At 40.0% G+C, this 25,978-nt stretch overlaps 1 protein-coding gene across 1 annotated transcript in view; it reads left to right on the top strand.

Annotated features, from left to right (window-relative positions):
• Nucleotides 1-25,978, top strand: part of LOC117824362 (1-phosphatidylinositol 4,5-bisphosphate phosphodiesterase beta-1) — a 146,681-nt gene that overhangs the window by 91,743 nt on the left and 28,960 nt on the right. The window contains exons 10-24 of the mRNA XM_034699830.1: nt 6,319-6,465; nt 7,687-7,844; nt 11,531-11,613; nt 11,897-11,981; nt 17,101-17,275; nt 19,817-19,903; nt 20,328-20,398; nt 20,693-20,789; nt 21,053-21,137; nt 21,499-21,623; nt 21,845-21,999; nt 22,088-22,252; nt 22,464-22,563; nt 22,723-22,827; nt 22,926-23,041. Coding sequence (XP_034555721.1) covers nt 6,319-6,465; nt 7,687-7,844; nt 11,531-11,613; nt 11,897-11,981; nt 17,101-17,275; nt 19,817-19,903; nt 20,328-20,398; nt 20,693-20,789; nt 21,053-21,137; nt 21,499-21,623; nt 21,845-21,999; nt 22,088-22,252; nt 22,464-22,563; nt 22,723-22,827; nt 22,926-23,041 — 1,754 coding nt within the window. The remainder of the gene's footprint in view (nt 1-6,318; nt 6,466-7,686; nt 7,845-11,530; nt 11,614-11,896; nt 11,982-17,100; nt 17,276-19,816; nt 19,904-20,327; nt 20,399-20,692; nt 20,790-21,052; nt 21,138-21,498; nt 21,624-21,844; nt 22,000-22,087; nt 22,253-22,463; nt 22,564-22,722; nt 22,828-22,925; nt 23,042-25,978) is intronic.

Raw genomic sequence — 25,978 nt, 5'->3', positions numbered from 1 at the left:
CAAGCGGCAACCTCCGGTCTAAAAATATGAGTCCAATGCTGAAGTGCTAAGAACTGCAGTTCATCGAGGGTCTGCTTGAGGCTGGCTCTGGAAGTACCGGAAACCACATACACACCAATTCAAAAAAGCTGATCTTTACAGCAGAAATAAACATGTTTACAGCCTGGTACAAAAGACGAATTTAGTCTGGATAGCTCATTTCTCGATTGGCACACACTGTACGGGGGGGTGAATTTTTCTAACGTAGTAGTTTCAAATATATTGAGATTACGAGTCTTCCAATGAGAGGCACAGCTGACTTGATTGACAGGCGGGAACACTGTAGCTGTTGGCTAGGAGACTCAAAGTCCGCCTCTTTACGTCACAATCACTCGACAGCAGCAATATGGCTGCCGCCGCCTGGCCTCAAAACAGCGCTTTAGAAACAGACTGGTGACGTCACGGATACTACGTCCATATTTTATACAGTCTATGGTTAAACCGTGTGCATATTTACATTACTCAGACACTTATTAGGACGCTTTAGCACACATCATGACACGGGGGCTGTGACGAGTGACGTTAGACTGGTATGTTTGGTCATCATGGCCAACTAATTAAGCTTACTAACAGTAATTAGTCCGAGTTTACCAAATTTAATGATTTTATGTCATCATTACATTACTTCATCACTCTGCATCCTGCAAAAAGTTGTCTTGAACAAAGTAGTGATATAAAGAAGATCTGTAGCCTTCACAACAGAGGGTGACGGTGCTCATGGGAAATGCATTCTTTGTCCTGGAAAAACTGTACCGACTTCATCCAGAATCAACACAACATAAAACTCCTCACAAATACCTTTAAGCTACGCCTGTTAACCTAGCTGAGCATGAAGATGGTTCTCAGAGAGAGGCAGCCACTTTGGCTGGTAGCAAAAAGTTACAACACCTGCTCACAAGTCACTCCACTGCAGAGCTCTCTCTGTTCCCTGAACATGAATGTTTCCATTTGATGCATTGTTCCAGAGTGAGATTGCAGCAAATTTGCATCAGCTGTCCCTTGGCAGGTACTAATATGTTGTACGTTGTTTACTTGAGTAAGTGTAAAAACAGTAATTTGCAGTTTCATGGGGGGTAATGTGCAGGACTATTTGCTTGCCAGGAACAATTGCCAAGTAACCAGCATTAGTTTGGCAAGCAGCTTTTTTGTTTTCTGCTTCCTTTTAGTCAAATTCATTGAATGTGTGTCCCGGTTTGCATAATGTAACTTGGTCATTTGTTTGTATTGTGTCCATACACGCTATCACCTCTGTATGATACTCTATCATTTAAACACACACAACTGGAATAAAGGCATCAAGTATTAATAGCATTAAAAAACTCTGCATGTTTACAGTGAATGAATAAGGTCTTATAGTGTAATATCAGAGCTTCAGGAGTGGCACAGAATAATTTATGAACAGCCAAGATGGATGAGTGCAGGGGAGCCAACGCTCCTGGACATGTTGTGCTTTCATGTTGTCAAAAACTGGAGAACATCCCACCTCGGATATCAGGCATCAGGGTCGGGTAAGAGCCAATTCAAATTTTATCCCTGCTGGAAAGCCTGTTATGCAAGTGTGCCAAAATGGGTGACTTACTTACACCATATGATGTTTACTCTGAGGCAAATCAGAGGGTTTTTTCGTAGTGTTGCGTAAAAGCATTTTTGAAACACATCAAATGAGGGTGAAAATACAATCTGCATGTGCCTGTTTGAAAAGCTCTTACCTTGTGTTTACCCAGTGCCCATTTTATGGCTGAGAAAGCACCAGAAACATTTCTATAGGAAGTGTTACTTTAGATTTGAATTTGATCGGGGCTTATTTTCATCCAACAATAAGCACCATCTAACCTGCACAGTGAAATGGATCAAAAGGGTTATATGCTTTTCTTGGCTTGGATTTAATGTTGTGTTGACTTGGGAGAGTACACAAAAAATCTTGAGGCTCCAATTAAACTGAGATTTTGTTCAACAATTACAAATGCTAATCTTTGGTGCCAGAAGTGTCTAAAACCTGTTTAGTCCGTCATTAATATGCCTATCACATTTAAACCTTTCATCACTGATCATACTGAAACTAAATTGCCCTCAAATAACTCGAGCAGAGCACCAATACCACTTTAATAAACACTCCTGAGCAAAGTACCTTTTTCAAACCAAATTAATCAGGGGTGACTAAATTAGACCAAATTACTCTTTAAATCACTTTAAAGTGTCCCGTTTGACCGCCCGACGTTTGACTCTGATCACAGCGATGTGCTCATACTGTGATGTTGTGGTTTCATCCTGTCCCAGGCTCTCTGGACAAGTGCCCTTCTCTGTCCCAGTGACAGATTCCCCCATCTGAAGTATTTATCTAGCCCGAGGAAGTGCTGCCATCTGCTCTGCAGAGGGGTCCAGGGCTCCACATGCTACCTTCACACACAGTCACGCACATAAACACACTTATACCTCTTTCAAGGACACTCAAACACTCATAGGAAAATGTACATGGGAGGCTATTTACCATTTGGATTTACTAGCAGTATTTGAACATAGTGCATCAGGTGTCAGGGCCGTGTCTAGACTTTTTTGACTGTGGTTGCCCCAACAGGGGTACTGACTTATGCAGAGGTGTCATGGAATATTCACACACATGACTGAATAGTATTTTGCATTTCTGTTTCCACGTATCATATCTACCGTATAGATTAACATTGAAGTATCCAACAGATATTGTATTCCTTTGTTGAATGTTTGAACTCTAAAAAGCAACACAAGATCGTGGCAACATTTAAAGCTCAATTCTTTATGGACTCAACAAGAAGATGTACACCTAAAGTCGCAATTGAGAGTCATAATATACACATACATTGTAAGCTACTGGTAGTCCCTTGCCCCACAGTGTATATATGTTTATTGTAGTTGATTTTAAAACAAGATACGCCACTAATAAGACAAATAACAATAGTAATAATAATAATAATAATCACCATAATAATCATTATCATAATAATAATAATAATAATAATCATAATAATAATTCATTTTATTTATAGGCGCCTTTCTGGACACCCAAGGTCACCTTACAACATAGCAATAATAAAAGCAACACTCAACAGTAAATAAATACATACATTAGAATAAATATACAATGCTAGAAAAATGAAAGGGGGAAGGGGAGGGGAAGTCATTCCAGTCCCAAGAGACGGATTGGAGTGAGTATGCTTGATGGAAAAGATGAGTTTTTAGGTGTGATTTGAAGGTGGTGGGAGAGGTGGAATTTTGTACGTCCAGGGTGAGAGAGTTCCAGAGGCAGGGGGCCGAGCGGCTGAAAGCTCTCGACCCCATGGTGGTCAAGCGAGCAGGTGGGAGGGTGAGTTGGGTGGAAGAGGAGGACCTGAGACTACGGGTGGGTATTTTTGTATGGAGGAGGTCAATGAGGTACCGAGGAGCTATAGGTTGTTGATGGCCTTGTAGTTGAGGAACAGAATCTTGAAAATGATGTGGTATTTAGATAACCAATCATAGTTAAGGATTTTGGAGTTGCACCAGGGGTGGCCAAACAAATTTCAAATGGGGCTGATCCCACCCTTGCCCACCCCTCTAAACACACTTCTGGCCTCAGGTCTGCCTAAAACATGCTTGTCTAAATAGTCAGAGGATTGAAAACTGTTTATTTTTACCTGACTTTTTGTTTCCTTTTGCTCTGTTGCACTGCTGCAACTTCCACTTCACATTTTTGAATATTAAACCATTCTTTCATTTCTTCCCTCAGCACTCTATCATTGTCTTCCACTACATTAGTCAGTGCTTAAATGTTCTGACACTGTTTGAATACAGATGAATAAAATGCAAAATGAAACAAGACACTTAAAGTCTCCTTCATCCAGGGTGGATAGCGTCATATTATCACATATTCATCCTCTGTGATTGTAGAGAAGAAGCTCTTTGCCAGATTGTCTACACACCCACTTACAGGTTGTCATTAAATTCAGAATTTATTTACACTGCGGCGTCCTCTCAGCTCATCAGAGTCCCTGATGTGGACAAGAGCCAAAGTTTTTGAATTTAATTTCTGTGTCCTCTTACTCTGCCTTTCAGAACAAACTTCACCTCTCAAGCATCACCTTTAGAATTACACCTGTAGGTGCTCACTCAAGTACACCCCTATTCCCGGCCATGTTAACACCATTACTCAGTGTTTGACATGCAAATGTCTTGGGGAACAGAAGAAACTCTGCATCTGTGTCTTTGAGCGGGACAGAGGTTAGACCTCGGTCTTTCAAAGAGAGGTCCTTGCAGTCAGCAGGGAGAAAGATGCTTAGTGAGCCTGAGCTCTCATGTCACAGACAGCAGCCATCGTTAATTAGTCCAGCAACTCTGCAGAGGGCGGCTCCGCATTAATTAGCATAAAGTGGCCAGAGGGACCTGCTGCACCCGTCAAGCTTGCATCATTTAGCATATTTAGCATAACATCAAGCGTGTGTGTCTACGGGTGGAGGAGACTGCAAGTTCTATGGTCTTGCTTCTAGCTCTTACTATATGTTGAATAAAATTAAACCCATGCAGGTGTGGAGCGCATATGTATTCTAATGCATATTGAGATTTTGGTAATGATTAGAGATGTGAGCGTTTTCTCTGCTGCTTATGACTTGTTTATTTAGCATTATTTACTGTCTGAGCACCCTCAGCCCAGATGTGAGCTCAGTGATGAGTCTAAGAAGGGCTGAGCTTAACATGACTGACCTTGACAGGCAATCTAAACAAGGAAAACAACATCAAGGGCAGTTCAGCTTTTTTATCCTTGTATGACTTATTAGAAATGCTAAACAGAGGCTGAGGAGCCTGAAATACTAAAAATCAGTTTTATATTAAACTGCCTGAGAAAACAAGGTTAGGTGATTTCTGTATTATTTTATTAATATACCTACAGCGCACAGCATCGGGGAAATGTAAGACGCATTGAGTCTCATAATTCAAGGATTAACTATGAAGGCTTTTGGCAAACAGTGAGTAAGCGTTAGGGCTAAATTGAGCTAGTAATGTTATATCAGTGTAAATAAGTGATTATGAATATTTTGTCTTCCCCTACCTGCAGCATGTATACACATTATGTTGTATGCACAAACACTAAAACATACTTTATACCTTCTGTCTTTTCAAGGCTGTTCCCAACTGCAAATCTTGCATTTTAAGTCTCCAAAAAAATACATTTTTCTTTATAAAGCGACACATAGCTGTGCACATAGCTGTTCACCTCCGTATGCCATGCACAGTGCTTTCATTTCACTTGATAAAGCCTGTGATTCGTACATTCTTTGTCAACATATTGCATGAAAAGGACAAAAACAGTTATAATACCTACTCTACCACAAACATTGTTATCCTTTATAAACTCTAAGTCTTGTGACTGATTTGCCTCAGTTGGTAGAAGGGTACGGGCCATAGGCTCTATAGATCAGGGGTTCCCAAACTTTTCAACCCGCGACCCCCAAAATATTGGTGCCAAAGACTTGCGACCCCCACTGTTCCTCAAAGTGATTAAATGTGGCTTCATTTAACTGATCTGCAGAAAATTAGCCTACCTATATGAGCATGTGGCTGTGTTTCCTGTGCCGTTATGAATTAACCTACTGATACTGCACTCTTGACAGTTAACTGTTCACTAACCCAAACTTAGGAGTCATCTTGCAAAAAGAAAGGCAGAAAACTCCTTATGTTTTCTATTTTTAAGGTTTAATTTCAAGTTTAGCTACAATTTTTTTTTAATTCTGGAGGACACCTCACAACCCCCTATTTGTGTCACGCAACCCCCCAGGGGGTCCCGACCCACACTTTGGAAACCCCTGCTGTAGATCATTCAGTTTCCTAGAGCAGCTGGGTACTGTAGTTATTAGCAGACACTACTCAAATTAAAGTAAAATGTGCATTTGTTTGGGTCTGTTTCAGCTGCAGAGTCATACACATTTGGTACATCAGTGAGTGATTGTGGCAGCAAGATATATGTGGGATCAATGGGGTCTATGTGGTCGAAGCTTGATTGGACTTGACCGGCTGATTTTTGGTATTGGTCTTTTCAAAGTCAGTTTTCCTACCATTTTTGCCTTCATTAGATGGATGACTCCAGGCTGGGAGTCAACTTTAGCCTCTGTACATGGGGTGCAAATTGTAATCACAAAGCCAAACTCTTGCCTCTATTTTCATGCGATTGGTTGTCTCTTCATTTGGGCACAGAATTTGGAACAGTTTTATGTTGTCGTCTCTCTCAAGAATAATTTGACAAACATGCTTTTGTGATGCGTTGTGTTCACACAGGTCAGATCTCAGTGGAAGGCTTTGCTAAGTATCTCAACGGGGAAGAGAACAGCATCATCCCACCTGAGAAGCTGGACCAGAGCGAAGACATGACCTTCCCCCTCTCCCACTATTTCATCAACTCCTCACACAACACATACCTCACAGGTAAACACACCTCACACACAAGTTAAACAGTCTGATTGTTTCTGTCTGAAAACACACACCCACTCAACTCCTTTGACTCCTGACTGGTCCTTATTCTCTGATCCTCTTCACATGAACACATCACTCATTCATTCTGAAATACAATTATGATTTCACAAGTGAATACACCCGACTTTATACCTCGCAGGTCAGTCAATCAAAAGCACCCGTGCATTCTCCTACGTTATCTCTGGAGAGGTTATCCAATCAAGTCATGACATGAGACTCAATTCATTGATATTCATGAGTTAAATATTTCTTTAGACTGGTAGTCACAGTAACTGACTCCCGGCAGTGCACAAGCATGGCAGCCACAATACAGAGGCCATTTTCTCCTCAATGGATATTAAAATTCATCTATTCAGATCTATTCTTGGGGGAACTGGAGTGCATTGAATCTTTCAAGTGGATCATATTTCTCCGGTGAAGAGAAAAAAATAAGGAATTTCTGTAATAGGCTGGCCTCGTAGCCTTCCAAATGAAGAAATGAGAAAAACAAACAATCAGCTCTTGATTCCCCCCTCACAAACACTGTTTTGCTTAATGTATTTTCAAAACGACACATTGGGATTATATTGTTGGCATCTTGGAGGGGTGAATGCATTCCTCTTCATGCAGAATGTATGTTTTACCACTGTATAAGAGGAATCCGCGCGAGATAATTGGATTGACTGTACGTCCTCTTCATTCATGCAGAGGTATTTTTATCCTGGCGATTCATGGTAAATTAAAGCGGTTCTTTCTGCACTGTACAACAAATTGAGGTAAAGAAAATGTTACCCTGAGAGGATCTGGACAAGGATTCCATTTCTAAGGGAAGCAATTTAGAGCTAGAGGGAAATTGGGAAAAGTAATGAGAAAAAGAGGATATTAACAACACCACCTTAGGTGAGAACACAGATCTTCTTCTCACTTTGACACAGTTCCCACCATGTTGCTCCAAAGCATGCAGCTAATGTGAAGAGATAATTGCTCTGCTAATGGTGACAGGGTGATGAGACGTGCCTGCCTCAGATAATGACAAGTGTATTGTGTGTACCGCATCAACTAATGCTGTAAATGTGCTCTTAAAAAGTGAGATAATGTGGTTTTACAGTCATTTTGTTACTTATGGGATTAATATCACAGTAACCTGAAGGGTTGTTCATTGTTTTTTAATGTTTGTGTTTGTGCTGGATGCAGCCGGCCAACTGGCGGGAAACTCGTCAGTGGAGATGTACAAGCAGGTTCTCCTGTCAGGGTGCCGCTGCATTGAACTGGACTGCTGGAAGGGTCGCACCACAGAAGAAGAACCTGTCATCACTCACGGCTTCACCATGACAACTGAAATCTCTTTCAAGGTAAGACAAGGGGAGCAGAGGTACTATGGGGCTGTTGAGGGGCTGGGGTGAAACATCGTTCTCTGAAGTTAGACTTGAATGTTTTTTCTGTAGACGCAGGAGCAGGAGGGTTCTGAGAGATGATGTAAACATGTTGTCATCATGATTCACTGCATCAAATACTGATTTGGTTTTGGTTTGGATAAAAGCCACAACATTCTGTGTTATAGGTACTCTGTGTTTTAATACGTTTTAAATGAAGTAGCATTCTATTTCTGGGTTCTTTCTCATTTCCATTTGATTAGATTTAGTTTATTAAAGTGCATTCCCAGAGTCCAGACCTCCACTAAGAATTTGGTCTCCTCTGACAGGTATGTCTGCAACCATAACTGCTCTCTATCCCTTAGTTTGTCTCTTTATTTAATTATTTAAAATCATTGTTTTGCCTAGCTGAGGCATCACCAACTAAATGTATTATGTACTTCAAAATGAGGCTTTTATGTTTAAAATATGCATTCTTTAAAATGCAATAATTGTAAATGTTTGAATATATGTAAGATTAAGGTAACACCATGAACATGGCTGACAGGACTGCAAGAAATATTTAGTATTTTGTAATTTGGATCTGGTTTTATTTAGACTCCAGTGTTCAATAAACTTGTTTGTGAGTCAGGTCTGTTTCCATTCCAAAAGTTTGTTGGCAGCCACAGATGTGAACATCTGCTTCTTCAAGCATACAATTTCCTGCACCAAAATGCAGAAGCTTGTTCCAGGCCCAAAAAGTTATGCAGATCCATGTGTAAGCATTGTTCAGTAGCTTTTGTGACTTTTTATTCATCCTCATACTGTTGATGAATCAGTTTCTTCTTTGTGGTTCTGTAACCTTTTAAGATTTCATTCCTAGTTGATTAGATTACATCTGTGATGATTACTGGAAACTACAAGGGCAGTTTATTACAACTCCTGTTGAGTTTTCTGGGAAACAGTCCCTGAGAAGCTACTTTTCAGAAATGCAAAAAATGAAATGTGAGGTATCTGTTGGATGCAATCGAATATTCAGACCAGTTTATGGGAAAAATTAAGATTAAGATTAAAGAAGTACATTTATGAGAAATTTTTTATTTAAAAAATATCAAATATCAAATTTAAAAATATCAAGTCATGAATTCATGAGAATAAAGGCAAAACACTATGAGAATAAAGTTGTTAATTTATGAGGTAAAGAAAAGTCATGATTTAGTTAGTCTATGTCATTTTTTTTCGGGAAAGATCAGAGGAGCAGTCAGTCGCCTTCACTAAAATCATGAACATGGAGCCTCTTGTGAGGTTATTTTTGAGTATACGTAGGTTTCTACAATTCTACAATTTCATTTAGCAGACGCTTTTGTCCAAAGCAACGTACAACACATGCAAGAATTTAGACTGGAGGGAAAAACCTTAGTAAGTGCGACAAAGTGCTTCAATTTGATTGCCGACAGGTTCTGCCATCTAGTGCCAGAAGAAGTAGCCACAGCTAATCACAACAAATAATTCAAGTCAACAATATCAATCAACATTCAACAGCATTCAATATTCAGTGCTAAATATTCAGTAAGAGCTGGGTTTTAGACCTTCTGATTCATTGTACTCCTGAGGACAAAGAGGAGAAGGGTCAGGTTAAGTGCCCAAGTGTTCCCTGAACAGTTGAGTCTTCAGACATCTCTTAAACGGAGAAAGGGACTCTGCGGATTGTAAGGAGTTAGGTAATTCATTCCACCAGTTGGGAACAACAGAGGAAAAGTGTCTAGCTAGAGATTTAGAGCCATGCTGGGCTGGGAGCACCAGGTGTCTTTTACAGGCAGAGTGTAGTGGGCGAGAGGGAGTGTAGACCTGGATGAAGGATTCCAGGTAGGCAGGAGCTGTTTTTGTCACTGTTTTGCCGGCCAGAAGAAGAGCTTTGAATTTGATTCGAGCTGCCACTGGAAGCCAGTGAAGAGAGATTAACAGCGGGTTGACGTGCTGTTTTGGGGCAGGTTGAAGACCAGACGTGCTGCTGCTATCTGGATCATCTGCAGAGGTTTAAATGCACTCGCAGGGAGGCCTGCTTTAAGAGAGTTGCAGTAGTCAATGTGTGAAATCATGTGCTGTTTGTCCTCAGCTGCTGCGCATATCTTCATAAGATGATCCACTTTCCTCATTATAGTGCAGACGGTTGACTGCCCCTCTCATATCGCCCTATGTGTTATTCTTGTCTAATAGATTAACCATTGCCTGTAATGACCACTTATTTCTCTTGAAATTACAACTTTATTCTCTAAAGATTGTGACTTTATTCTCAAAATCTGTTTCTGTTTTCATCCTTAATGTGCCTCTAATCCTCCGCCAATTAACTAAAGTACTAATTGACTTGTGGTGTTCAAATTAAACAATCAGTATATTCTATTAGTGGCTGACTTCTTGGGAATAATCTCCATTTAGTGAAGTAATAAAGTATCGTCGTAAGAAGGTAACATGAACACAGTGATTTGTTGTAGCTGAAAGAATCTGAAAAGAAGGGGGTTAATGAAAATGTAATTTGTCGTACAGTGATTTATGGGAAATAAAGACACCAACAAAACCGTGAATATATAGTCGGACAGAAAAATAAGGTTAATACACAGTGCAGCACAGTTGTATAAGAAGCAGGAGTAGCAAAAAAGCGTGGCATTCATGCAGCACATGGAGTATTTTAAGCGATTGTGAAGCACTGAAAAGCCTCAAACTAACGCTGATGGACACTTAATTGAGGTCTCAGAAGATGAGAGGAAAGAAAGAAATGATGCAATATAGGTACCAGAAGTGTGTGAGGATCTCAGGGTAGAGTAAGTGTCAGGACAAAGAGTAAGAGAGAAGTGGGTGGAGTGATTGATAGAGGAAATTTAGCTCTAATGAGAGAAACAAAAGAGGAAGAACAGGCGTAATAGAATCAGTCTAAGTGAAACACAGAAAGAGAGGAATAGTAAAGGAGAGGATGTTGGAGTGCTACAGATGAAGTGGGTTGAATTACAGACAGACTTTTATTGGAGGAGCTGGAGCGAATAGGAGGGAAGGCATTACCTGATCTGACACTGTTGGTAATGATGGTGTAATTGGCATAGACAGTCAGAGGGTTAGAAATCTGATATCAGATGTTTAACTGTCTTCACCGGAGCTGAGCCGTGACATCGTCTCGTAGCTCTGCTTCAATTTCTGTAGAGGTATCTAAAATTTACAGCACATAAATGACCAAGCACACAGCGAGATGTGGTACTTTTACAGGATTTTCTTTTACATTATTCAACCATCGTGCCGTGCAGCGAGAAAACATTGGAGCTGCAGAGTGTAATTTATGTTTTGTACACCCAAAGGACTATCTTTCCATCTTATCACCCTTGCTTCCTCGTACAGTTATTGATTTCAACAGGTTTGTGTTCTCAGAGGGAGACTCTCAGGCAATGAAGGAAATGTAGGGAATACTGTCAATGTGAATGGATGTGATTCAGGCAGATATATGAGCTCCAGAGCTTTTTGAATTGCTTTACTTTCTTATGACTCCGCTGTGTGTTATCACAGAAACTTCACTGACATTATTTGTTTGAAATGTGCATTACATAACTCAAATATTAATAACAATATTCTACCTTAGCTATGCACTTGCACTCTTATTTATAGCCATATCTTCAACTGTCTTTCTTTGTTGTGTGTTTCAGGAGGTGATCGAGGCTATTGCAGAGTGTGCCTTCAAGACCTCACCCTTCCCTGTTATCCTGTCTTTTGAGAACCACGTGGACTCGTGAGTCAACAGATCATTACAAGTCAAAGCCCACAGTTTACCTGTAGACCTTATTGATCAGCTAACATCAGAAAGCCCTGATCAGCTGTGTCGATTGTTTCCCATCATATGTGCAAACATCACAAACCTTGAGGCGTATGAAGCTTTAACTGCTTGTTTTGTCATTTGAGGGCTTTAGGTGTCTTTTATATGCAGCATATATATTCTGTGTGTATTGATATTTAAAGAAGTCATAACGGTGTGTGTGTGTCTGTGTTTGTTTTTTGTGTGTGATGCCTTGCAGACCAAAACAGCAGGCTAAGATGGCAGAGTACTGCAGGTCAATATTTGGAGACGCATTACTGACAGAACCTCTGGAGAAATATCCTGTGAGTATATAAGGATGCTCAAACACACATACACTCACACTTCTGCAGTCTCTCTATCTCTCTCTCTCTTTAAAAGGCTCACACACATACGCATACACGCACACATAAACGCACACATGCAGCACTGCCAGCAGCGGGGGATTGGGTGGATATTTTCACACAGATGGGTGCACCAAAGAAGTGTCCTTGAACACTGCTGCCCAGCATGCCACCCATAGAAACATGTATACATTCATGAGGCAGCTAAATGCTCACTCACATGAACTCGCACATGATACCCACTCATTCGTTCACACACTCAACCGTTTCTCCACATTCTTGAAAACACTTCCTCTCTCCCCCTCTCCATCTGTCACACGCACAGCAACGTATCGACATGGCCTCTAGCACCTGGCAAAATGTGTTGTCACAGTTTTGCTCTTCCTGTCACTGCAGGCATGCTCCCTTTCTCTCCTCAGCTTTGGTTTCTGATTTTCAGTCACATTCTCCGACACACCTGTGGCAGTTTCTTCCAAAGAAGCCAACTTTTAATGATTGAACCCACAGTCATTTTTGATCCCCCTGCATCACCTCTCCATTATCTCGGGAAAGACTACAAACGACAGCAGTGTGAGATTAAACAGACGTGTTATACGCCGTAATCTAAACTCAGCTTTTTCTTGGCGGCCCTTTATCTGTCTTTCCTCTGTTTCCATGGCTACCAGTCAAAAGCTTGCATTTTCTCCTTGTACCCGAACTCTGTTTTTTCTTCTTTCTCCCAAAGGCTTCTTTGTGTGTAGTGACGTGAGGTAAATGTAGACACTTGTCTCACAAACTCTCTCACGCACACTCAAGAACCTCTTGAGGCGTTTGGGGCACACATAGAAAAACACACACAGGCACACAACACACATGTCCCTCAACAAGGAGCACTTACTCCTTGGGTGTTATCCACCAGGGATGTATTAATCCTTCTGGTGTAACAGTGAGGAGCAGCTAGTGCTCCCAGCAGCCCCCTGACTTGGATTTGACATTGAAGCATTATCAGAGAGAATCCTTTCGAACATAGGAGGAGGAGGAGGAGGAGGAGAGGGAGACAGACACCAAGGGAGAAGTTAGAAAGAGAGACTGAGAGGGAAAAGTGCCGTCGAGGAATCAGATTTCTACTACTGAGCATGTAATAAGTGGGAAAGGTGAGAGCAATGACAACCATTCCCTCCTGGCACCAAGACAGCCGTGTATACAGCAAATTGAATGGGATATCAGCTCTGAGAGTCCATAGGGGAAGGGGCAGGGATGGGATACAGTGAAATTGGTTCCAGCTGAGCCTAAAGTGACAGTAAAGAGGATTACAGTTTTTATAGAAAATCAAGCTGCTCCAGTATCTTCACTACATAAAAATGTCAATCATGTTCAACAGGAGAGACTCCTGTTTTTGTTTTTGTTTCAATCAAAGTGAGAGCAGTCTGCTCTCACTAAATTATGAACAACATTACTCAAAAATTGGATTTGCCTTGAGCATGATTTCTTGTTTGTCATATGGCTGTAATCAGTGCATTCATTACGCTGATGAGCGCTGTGTTGCCAAAACATTTTTATTAAAACTGCTGAAAAAAAAAAAGAAATATGTTGAGAAATAAAGCTATTTTTCTTGCAGTTTGTTCAGTCTTGTTGGGGCTTAGTTTTAAGCCAAGGACAGTGCAGGATTGGCAAGGAGAGATGAGCTTGCACACAGAAAGCAGGGGGGATAGAGAGTAATGTGGGCAGAAGAGCAGTCATAAGCTGTTGGAGTTAGTGCAGCTCCAAGGCTCACAACAACAGTTAATATATATAGGATACACCTTAAAAAAACATCACTACTGTATCACAGTCCATGTGTCTGCTTCATGCAGTGTCCAGACTAATCTTCTACATGTATCTGTCAGCTTTGGTTCCCGACCTTGGTTTTGGGAACAGAAGACTTAGACTGTATATCAACTAAAATCATCATAGCACACTTGCTTGACTTGCTTGCCACTGTCTATAGATAAAGCTGAGTACAAAATACATTTTCCTCACTCCATTTTGAAAGAACATTAAATTGATTTTTTCTATTTGACAGCAATGCATCACTTTTATTTCTGGGAGTGTCCCGGTGGGTCTACAAGGAAAGAAAGTTTGGGAACCACAGTTCTGCAGGAAAAGTACAACAGAGCAAAATACTAACATAAACAGATTATACTTCCTATATGAATACTCTCATTTTTCTACAATGGCCCTGATTCAGCTGGAGAGTCCTAAAAGTGTGTTTCTGTCAGCCTTGCCCCAATAAACAGTGCAGACATTATTGAAAATGGAGAATAATGATTCAGGACAGAATTTCAAGCTCCTGAGAGGAGTTTTTGGCTGGTTAGTAAACAGACTGAAATGAACAGAGATGTCTTTTCATGACCAAAAGCAAAGAAAACCATCAGCAACAAGATTGACTTTCTCTATAAATCTATTGTTGGTGTCTGTAATCAATGTGAGGTGGCAGGTGTCAGACCAGAAGATTGACAGCACACTGGGGCGAAAGTCTTGTGTTTACTTTTTCTACAGTGTTGACACATTTCACCATCAAATACAGCAAGGGGAGAGTTTCTTTGTCTGAAAACACTAGTTTCGCATGTACAGGAAAAAAGACATTCTCCGCAGGGGTCGCCATCATCACAGACAAAGTTCCTCACAGGAGCTTTAAGCACTAAAATCACCTTTGCAAATGTAGTCATTGTCCAGTAAAAGTCATGGGTATGCAACTGTGTTACAGAAAAGAATAGAAAAGATGCGCTTTCAGTGAAGTCTCAGGTGGATTAAAAAAAAACATTATTTGTAGATTTAAGGAACAGCATTTTAGTTGCAGTTTGAGAATTTTTAACTACTTTACATCTGGCTTTTTTGCACAATAGACAATTAAAGGACAAAGGAAAAAATTTGGACAAACCTGTAAGGAAGAAGCACCCAAGTGAACCTGCTTAGTTAGATTTAATTACTGCGCAGCTTTCGAGGCTTGAATGTGTTGAAAAAGTTGAGTGTATATATAATTTATATCAGTGGTGTTCAGTCCACTTTCTACCTCTACTTGTTTTTTGAATCACTCCTCATTACATATATATTCATTACATTACATATATATTCATTACATATATATATATTACATATTATATATATTACATATTTTATATGCATTAATGAACGATGGTGTCACGCATACAGCATATCTCAATGTCCTCACTTGATGCGGTATGCTCATAAAACCTTCACCTAAAATCAGATATTATTGGATGGTGCATCCCTCAGGCTGTGACAGTACACATGTTTAGCAGCCAGAGGAGCTGCTGACCCTTCCCCCAGGAGAACTGACAGTTTCTCTTCTGGTGTTAATGTTGGGAAGTTTGTTACTATTTTAGTAATTACCCTGTAGTGGGAATCTCTTAGTAAAGAGAACTTGCTGCAGTGGAGGATGAACTGCATCTCTGTCTCTATGTCCCCTGTAGAGCAGTGAGCACTTAGACGCTCCTCTCTGGGCAGCCATGTCTGCCTGTATGTCCCTGTCTCTACAGCTAGCTGGTGGTCACTCAGCCTGTATTTGGTTAGGATACGTCTTTGTTTTGTATCTCTGACATTGTACAGATATTCAGATAATTGATAAATAATGGTTTAGGGTCAAATAACAATTCATTCTACTTTGGGTCTTTGTTTGCTCTCTCTCTCTCTCTCTCTCTCTCTCTCTCTCTCTCTCTCTCTCTCTCTCTCTCTCTCTCTCTCTCTCTCTCTCTCTCTCTCTCTCTCTCTCTCTCTCTCTCTCTTTCTCTCTCTCTCTCTCTCTCTCTCTCTCTCTATATATATATCTCTCTCTCTTTCTCTCTCTCTCTCTCTCTCTCTCTCCCTCTCTCTCTCTCTCTCTATATATATATATATATCTCTCTCTTTCTCTCTCTCTCTCTCTCTCTCTCTCCCTCTCTCTCTCTCTCTCTCTCTCTCTCTCTCTCTCTCTCTTTATATATATATATATATATATATATATATATATATATATATATATATATCTCACTCTTCCTCTCCATTTATTACTATTGAGCAAAAAAAAAATAACTTAGAGGATCTGGGGGGGAAAGCTTTATTGAATCCGTCCAGTTAAATTGTAGTTTCATTAAAGCTGTGTATTTGAGTGTGGTCAAGATTACAGTCCATTGTGGAACCGGATCCATTTATGTGAAACTGTTAAAGCCAAGAGAAACAGGACAACCTAATCTGTGTTTTGTCATTGTCCAACAACACAATAGGAAGGTGTAGACAGATGTGTCAGATGTGGAACATCTTGGCTCAAGTTTGGTGCATGAATCACTGTTTTCTTTCACTTGAAAGAAGCCAAGAAAAAGAGAAAAAAAGCTTTTAAGTTATGATGTGTGTACAGCTGATAACTTGTAAACTCAGTGGTTGTGTGTGTGGGCAAGTGTGTATCCAATATCACTGCTAACTTTCTCTAATGCATTATTAATATTTCTAAACTCAGGGATCCAAAAGCAATGTACCCCATAAATAAATCAGAGGTTTTTCTACTTCAAGCAAGCTCCTTTGAGAGGCTGGATGTTTGTGTTTAACACTCACTCTCTCCCCAGGAAGCTGATCTTAATTAATGTTGAAAGTGTAAACTTTTGAGTTGTTACATCAACAGAGTTTGTAATGCCTAGTGCCAATCCTTTTGGTCACTAACAAGCCCTTCTCAGCAGAATCTTCCATGGAGAATTGTGCATAAAACTGAAGTGTATTTACATTTTAAATCAGAACCACTCCAGTAAACAACTTCCTATTTTCTCCAGTTATGGGCTAATTTGTCTCCAAACGGATGTAAAACATGGCTGTAATGGAGCAATCTTCAGCCAAACAGCAACGCTTTGAAACTTGATAACACAATTTTCCTTTGAAACATTTTTCAGAGTGCTTTTCACAATCAAAAGCCAACATCCCGGCATCCTTCAACAGATAAACAATCACAACAAAGCACTGCTTTATTCTGCAGAAATCTTATTTTTTTAAACAGACTTGTTTCTTTCTCTATTTACCAGACTCATCATCACTTCTTTCACTTCTCTGTTGTCATTGCTTTTCTACCCTCATCCAGCTGGAGTCTAGTGTCCCTCTGCCCAGCCCGATGGAGCTGATGGGGAAGATTTTGGTGAAAAACAAGAAGAAACACCACAAGACAGACGGAAGCACCAAGAAGAAACTGTCAGAGCAGGTTTCCAACACTTACAGCGATTCCTCCAGCGTGTGTGAACCCTCCTCTCCTAGTGCAGGTAAAGCTTTCTTGCTAAAACCTGAAGACATTAACGCATCCCACAAACAGAGCCATCAAGTCACAGCCTGACAGTTGAGTTATGATGTTTTAATGCAAAACAGCTGAGCAGCCAGGGTCCATCTGTAATATGGACCGGCATCTCTGTGCTATCCAGAAGCTGATTCACTGGAGCGAAACACTGCTATTGTTTATCATTCATCATTTTCATGGCCCTCTCCATCAGCTGAAGGTGTTATAGGCCGTTACACACTCTCTCTGTCAGGCAGACACACTGCCAGTCACTGGGGCGTCCTAAACACAGGCCAGTAGTGGCCTTCTGTGTATTGGTATGTGTGCATGCAGCTGTGTGAGACTTGTGTCATAACTATCTGTTGAGTTTTTATACATCTCAATTTATGGATTTTTATATTTCCACAGCTGCTCCTGTGTTTTACTATTCCCTAATCAGAAATATACAGATTGGAGTTGGCTGCATACACACGTTCTTTAGATGTGTTCATGTGTGTGTGTGTCCATTCACATTTCAGTTCTGTTCTTCATACAGCGTATATCACAAATATTCATTCCCATGTGTGTGTATAGTATATTGCTCTGATGTAAACAGTGATAGAACTTGCAATCTATCATCTTCAGTTTTCCTGGAGGCGAGGCAGCAAGCTTCACTTGCACACTAACACACTGTCCCCTACTGGAAAAGAATAAGCAGCACAAGTATTACAGTCACAAATTCTTTTAATAGTGATAATTGATTCAGTCGCAGATCATTGAAACTTATTGTTAAGAGCACAATGATAATGCTATGATTCAAACTAAAAGGCTCTGTGCCCCCCATTGTTGTCTCCGTTTTGACCGCGGGGCCGAAGCCCCGGGTAAACTCCACAAAAACCGTTACATGACCTGCTGAAGTTCTCCTGTTTACAGGGTCACTTTTAAAACCGTAACACCGGGAGAGACGCATTCGCAGTGGGATGATAAAAGACTACTGTTACAAGCTGCTAAATCAAGAGAATCACAGCTTCTTCTTTTGAAAAATATGGACACATAGAAAACAGATAGAACAAATTAAAGAAAGAAAAATCAAGTGAATCACAGATGTGTGTGATGTTATTGTGGACGCCGGGCAGAACACTGCAGGTAAGCTACCAATCAGACACGTTCAGCTTTGCAGGCCCTGCCCCCCAAAAGCCCCGGGACCTTTTGAAAAGTACTACCCCCCTAGCAGGGGCTTTTTAGGGGGGAGACAACAACAACAAAAATAACAACAATATTAACAATATAAATAATATTTGCAATGGAAACAATTATAATTAAAAACTTAATATTTTTTGTAGACTTATAATTATAATAACTTTGTTTGTACAGCCTTGTATTAGAAACAACATTCAGTGAGTGCCCTTCATACAACAACAGTTCCAATGAAATTAAATCATAGAACATTAAAAATTATGTTAAGTATCAATACATAACAAATTAAAAGTCAAACTTTGTAAGGGTTTTTTTTTAGTACCTTTAAAGAACAGAAGTCTTTCACAATGACAGATTAAAGTTTCACCCCAAGAGATTTTATCAGACATTAACAAGTGAGAATTACATAAAGCTGATACAGACTTAACAAATGTAGGCAAGTTTAAACAAATGGGTCATCAACAATTCAAGTTCAGGAGGGATAATCTCAAATGTACAGTCTCCTTTGGTTTGAAGTTTTGCCAGAGGAACAAACCCTGATCAGAGGACCTCAGAGTCCTGCTGGAGTCAAATGGCTTAAGCAGCCCTCTAATATACTGCATGCAGGAGCTTGACCATGCAATGCTCTACACATAATCACAAGAGTACACTGGACTATGAATCAGACATGAGAAAGGGAATGACATGAGGTCTTCTAGACAATTTTGTCAGAGGCTTATCAGCAGAATATTGGACGTCTTGTAGGAGTTTCAAAAAAGTGTTGAGAAGACAGGTGCCAAGAGAATTGCAATAGTCCAACCAAGATGAAACAAAAGCATAGATCTCTAGCTCAGTGAAAGGAGGGAAGCTGCACAGCTGTCTTCAGGTATCTTGCAAGAGCTGAGGATATACTTAAAATCTAGTCTATAGTCTTTTAACACTGTAGCTTGAAACCAAATTAATTTTCCCCTAAAACAACCTGCAGAGGAGTGTGAGTAATGCGTAGTTCAGTTCCTAGTCTGCAGATCTGTATAACAGGCTGTGCACAAGCTCAGAGACTTGCAGTAATCAGAGGTTTGAGGGCAGCCTGCGTGGCCTGAAAACAAAAACTAAGGGCAAAAAAAACCCAACCTCAGCTTTCTGCTGTTCTCAAACATTCATTATTTGAGCAAAGACATTTGATCACATATTCTGTGGCAGCTGGACAATACAAATCCACTGCACCAAATATCATCTTTAGTACACAACACAGAGTCTCAACCCGCTGCTGTAGTTTTTGCTGTTATACTGACACGAGGTACAGTACAGTATCAGCAAGCATATGAAATAACCTTTACAGTGTTTGTTGCTAAAGCATTTGTTTATTTCACCTCAGGTTCAACCAAAGAGGAGATGGCAGACTCCTCGCAGCCAGCTGAAGGTGCAGAGCTCAGCCTGAGGCCGCAGGGCAGAAAGTCTATCGGTGAGTCATTCATAGGACATGACCCCTGATCCTGAGAGAAATCATAAACAGGGCTGTCATCAGGCTGACTGGAGAAGCCTTGGGTCAGTTTGACCATCACACCTGTAAAATGAATGTGGAAAATCTGCAGTTGATCTCCTTTTATGTGGCTGCAGACGACTGGTCGGCTAGAACGAAACAATATTGTATAATAAATTTACTCAAATCCATGAGCTCAGTATGTCGGGTCCTGTCAGTGTAATCCCTATTTGTATCAGTGATTTGGTTATAATGGAGGCAGCAGATGAACATGTGTTGCACTACCAACAGCTGTTGGACTGGACTATGTGACATTTAGCATAGAGCTTGTGCTGTTGTCTTTAAAATAAAAACATATAATATATCTTCTACTCATCGCTACACATATATGTGACTCCTGTTTCAGGGGAGGTGGAGGCAGAAAGTGAGGATGAAGATGATGACGATGACGACTGTAAAAAGGGCTCCATGGATGAGGTGAAATTCTCACTCAGCTGTCACTTCTGACACCAGATATCATGGACATTGGAAAGAAAAGCACTCAGTGTGTTTGAATGTAATGATGCTGCCCTCTAGTGTAAATTGTGGATCATGCATTTTAGCTGACTGTACTTCAAATGTCTGACACAATGTCTTTTCAGATTGTTTTGAGCCCATGAAGCTGATAAAACATCCTTCTAAATACTGTCAAGAGTAATAACAGAGCTTTTGTTGAATTATTGCACTGCATGATTTTAAGATATTTGCTTGTCTGTGTTTTTTTATGTACAGGGTACTGCAGGCAGTGAGGCATTTGCCACTGAGGAAATGTCTAACTTGGTCATCTACATCCAACCAGTCAAGTTTAACAGCTTTGAGGGGTCCAAAAGTACGTACCAACAATGAATGACATACACGGAATCTCAGTAACGTACACTCTCTCTGATAGAGATCGCTCATCTTGAAACATTTTCTTGTGAAATGTGCAAAACTGTGAATGCTTCTGAACACATTGTCAGCTTATATCTTGAATGAAATTAAAACAGTAACAAAAACTTGTAGACATAAAAGAAGAACAGCTACAAAAACAACACAGGATGTTTTTAATCACTCAATTGCCCGTTGGTTCACTGTGATCATCTCTGCCTACAGAAATCAACCGCGGCTACCAGATGTCATCCTTTGTGGAGACCAAAGCTTTGGAGCAGCTGACCAAATCTCCAGTAGAGTTTGTGGAGTATCCTTCTCACTTTTACTGAAGCATGTGGTCTGCATTACTGAATATAATTCAGGGTTTTTGCATCTAATTTCCATTAGTGTTAAACTCCTCTACCCATTGTGTGTAGTGTATAAAGCCCAGTTGAATTCATATCAGTATTCAACTTTTCATAATGTTGAAGGCTTATCTGTCAAATAAGTGGATTACTATTATAATTGTAATGTACCCTGAACTGTGTGTGATGTGAAGTCAGTAACTCTAAAGTTGCAACATGTAGAAGTTGTAGTTGTAGTAGGATTGGTAGTAATAGTAACAGCGCCAGTCGTCCTTTTGCTGCAGGTCATACAGCATACAGTTTTTTTTAACCAGCTCTGTTCAGATACAACAAGCTGCAGCTGAGCAGGATCTACCCTAAAGGCACCCGAGTGGATTCATCCAACTACAACCCTCAGCTCTTCTGGAACGCTGGCTGTCAGCTGGTGGCGCTCAACTTCCAAACCATCGGTGAGGGAGGAGAGTGAAAAAAATCAGTTTCATTCTTTTAAGTTGCAGAAATCTTTTATTCTATCACACATTTGGAAAAGTTATAAATCAGTCTCTTTGTAAATAAGCCCTCAAAGTTTTATCATTGGTGACTGAATTCGATAAACCTTTTTATTTCTATTTTTCTGCTGAATACAGTATGCATTCAGATAACTTTGGTATTTGTTGTCCTCCCTCCACAGATTTGTCCATGCAGTTGAACCTGGGCATGTATGAATACAACGGAAAATGTGGCTACAGACTCAAACCAGAGTTTATGAGACGGCCAGATAAACACTTTGACCCTTTCACTGAGAGCACAGTGGATGGAATTGTAGCCAACACACTGTCTGTTAAGGTGTGTGTCTATCTGTATGGGGTTTTTTTGTGTCCACAAAGCACTCTTGCTCTCTGTTGATCATGTTATACTCCTTCCTTCCTTTCAGATCATCTCAGGCCAGTTCCTGTCAGATAAGAAAGTGGGCACGTATGTTGAGATGGATATGTTCGGCTTACCTGTGGACACAAAGAGGAAAGCGTTCAAGACAAAGACATCTCAAGGAAATGCTATCAACCCTGTCTGGGAAGAGGAGGCCATTGTCTTCAAGAAGGTCAGACAGTGGCTTTGTGCAGACACACAGTGGAAACAATTCATTTACATACTTGGGGAATACAAGTTTAACTGACTTCCTTTTGCTATGCTTAGACATATAGATGAGCCAATCCATTTTAGCAAGTTTGAACAGATATGGAGTTAAAAAATAATACTGTCTTGATGTCATTCTGATGTAATAATTGGTGCATTTCACGTGTTTTCGTCAGGTCGTTTTGCCCACACTTGCATCACTAAGGATAGCTGTGTTTGAAGAAGGAGGGAAGTTCATCGGCCATCGAATCATTCCTGTGTCAGCCATCCGTCCAGGTGAAAATATTTTGTTTCAGCACTTAATTAACCTTATCTTCCACGTTAGTTACATGTAAGATTTGTTGCATGTTTTTGTTTATAATATGGACGCTTCTCTGCACTTTTTGTGACAAACACTTTAACATTGTTTCTTTCAATCTGCCTCAATCCCTGCAGGCTATCACTACATCAGTATAAGGAACGAGAAGAACCAGTCCCTGACGTTGCCCACTCTGTTTGTGTATGTAGAAGTGAAGGACTATGTGCCAGACACATTTGCAGGTAAGTCAGATGAAACAAGTTCAATAAAAGGAAAGCAGAGCTTCAGAGTCATGCACAGTGCTTCAACAAAGCTGCTGTGTTTTCTCCCTGTTCTTTAGATGTCATCGAAGCCTTGTCCAATCCCATCCGCTATGTCAACCTGATGGAGCAGAGAGCCAATCAGCTGGCAGCTCTTACTTTAGAGGAGGGAGGAGAGGAAGAGGGTGACAAAGAGGTGTGTGTGTTTTAATGCTCTTCTCTCCATCACATATTAAGGACATGTGACTGTTATTGTATGTGTTTTTGTATGGAAGGCTTCATACTCTAGATCAGTTTCAGATTTAAAGGATCAATCCCTCAGCCAGCTGGCCACTCTCCTCTCTGCCAAGAAGTAACTGGGTTAAAAACTCAGAACATATGGTAGAGAATGAGAGGAAAAAACTCTATTAAGACGCTGATTGAGAGAAGACTGAGGAGATTTTTAACTCTGCCACATGCTACTTTAAAACCCACAGCCGTTCAGATCCATTGTGAGAAAGGAATGATTGTGAACCACGGTTTGTTTGTATCCTCATAGATATGATCACTGGGCTTTGTTTGAGCTGTTTTTTTTTTCATTTCCAGTCGCTCCATTATAAAATGCAGCAGCCGATGTTACAGCAGTTGTAGTTTCTGACTTTCATGGCGTTTCTTTCAGCCACCTGCAGGCTCTGATAATGGGTTTCTTTCATTGTTCTCCACTTCAAGGTGTGACGTCTTAGGGAGTGAGATTCCACTGTAGATGTTAAAACTCAACACTGCACTTATCAGACTTAATATTCTGATAACCATTTACCTACTTTGTCTTGCTAAAGTGACACTTTGGCTGATAAGATAAATTTGGTTACCTCAGTGGAAGCTCCTCTTTGGTTTGTGGTGTTACTGTTGTGACAGTTTGGAAATCTCATTCCCTTTTAGCAAGAAATGGATTTGATATCACATTGACAAAGTAAATGTAAAACTATTCCATGAGTTACACCCGATGCAAACAATCAAAAGTCTTTGGAGTAAAGCAGTGTAGAGATAAATGCTTATAACAATCACATATACACTGCAAATAACACAGGGAGGAAACCAAGAACTGTGCATTATTTGGCACAGCTATCTGCTCCATCTCAAGGTCTAATTCACAAAGCACATTCCCCTAATGATAGTCAAGTGCAAAAAGTATATTGCCTCTGTGTAGTTTGCTCTTGTTTTGTGTCTAATTGTGAAGATGAATATCTGTGCTGTGGACTTGCATCCTCAAGGAGCTCAAATCTGTTTACGTACAGATGATTGGTTGAATGGGGAGGGAACACTTTTCATCAGTTTGTTGTGAAGTTTATTCATGACAGATGTGATCAGATTTAACAATTTATAATCTACTTTTTAAGAAACGTATCACTAGAATTGTGCTTGCTGCAGCTGTAGCCATATTACTGATTACATACAATTAAGTCTCTATTTTTGGTGCTTGAAATCTGATTTTTATTCAGACTTTTCTGGTCAATTTGTCTCATTTTCATATTGTGATGATGGGATATGTTAACTTAAAAATACACAAACAACTCAACTTAACTCAACTTTATTTATAGCACCTTTCATACATATAAACATGCAGCCCAAAGTGCTTCACAGAATAACAGAGAGACTGAAAATAACAGCAATGGTAAAATTACAAAAGGCATGATTATGAATAAAATACTTCAAAATAAAATTAAATCAATACAGTAAAATTAATGAAATAAGTAAGAGTGGAAAGAAAAGTTAAAAATAAGGTAGCATTAACAAGATCAGATGAACACAAGAAATAAATAGATAAATACATAATTAAATAAGATAAATACATGTTAAAGCAATGATTCAAATAATAATGGTTAAAATAATAATACAAATAATAAAAAATAATAACACACTCTGTAACATTGGAGGTTTTGTAGTGGACTGTTGTTTTTTAAGATTTCATTGAAGCTCCAACCCTGAATTATCTGATCACCAAACTTAAAGGCAACATAAGGAGATTTTGGCAACTCAAGGCAAAGCTACTCACTTTGCACAAGAGGATGTTAAAGTTATATGGTATGTAGGTTTATTTGACCGGTTGAAAGAAGGTGGCAGTAGTGTGCTAAGCAATAAGGCAATGAATGCACCAATAGAGAAAACTGAGAAGCCCACAAAAGTGAACTGATTTTATTTCTGGATAAGGTTTTTTATTTAAATTCTAGCACACCCCAATACAGCTTTTAACTTTGCATAATTCCACTTAAGAAGAGCAAAATAAGTAATTGGAAACAAACAAAAATGCTTCTCAGGTCTGAAAAGATCCCAATCAAAAAAAGGTGGGTAGATTGTTGCCGAATACAGAGTATTTAGAGGGAAAATCAAAACTGTACATGCTTCAAATCTGCCTTTCAACAGAAATCAGTCACTCAATCATCTGTTAAATCTACAACAAAATCTTTAACATAATTAGACTAGTTAAAATAATATCAGAAACCAGTGATTGAAGTTATCAAGTTCATCTAAAATTGCAATATTATTTCATATTATTGAGAAAAAAGCACTCACTCAGTAAGTATTCCTGGAGCATGCACACAGATATCAGAGTAGAGCAGACACTGACCTTTAACTTTGGTACCGGCTTCATTTTTAATGTAACCTAAATGCCAAGCAGCCTAGAGAGTTTTAACAAGTCTTTGCTGCTTCGGAGAATGAGACTTTCATGTTCTTTTACAAGTGACATTCAGGAAATATCACACGTTAAGAGGCAAACAATAATAAAACAATGGCATGGCAATGGTGAGCTTGTTAGTGGTGCATTGAAGGTATAGTAGCAGCAATATCTCAGTGGAGTTTGTCATCTTAAACATAGTGAAGGAGACTACAGTCAGCCAAAGATCAGTGTTGATGCAAAGCTACAGGGATGCTATCAGAGGAACACGTGGACTGTAATTTGTAAGACTGAAGTTGAGATAAATGTAAGATGAGAGGCGAGGCAGGGCACAGGGTTATCTGAGGTTATAGGAAGAAGAGGGCTGGAAAGAAGGGCTTCTCCTGAGGGGCGTCTTTTATCTGATTTGCCAGCTGATATGATTACCCAGGAGGATGGCCGGCAGAGGGCTGTTTCATGCTGTGACCATGGCAACAGTCA

This window comes from Notolabrus celidotus, chromosome 13 (assembly GCF_009762535.1).
Source record: "Notolabrus celidotus isolate fNotCel1 chromosome 13, fNotCel1.pri, whole genome shotgun sequence".
NCBI classification, from domain to species: domain Eukaryota; kingdom Metazoa; phylum Chordata; class Actinopteri; order Labriformes; family Labridae; genus Notolabrus; species Notolabrus celidotus.
Note: the sequence above shows the minus strand (reverse complement) of the source record. Positions and strands in the feature narration are given on the sequence as shown.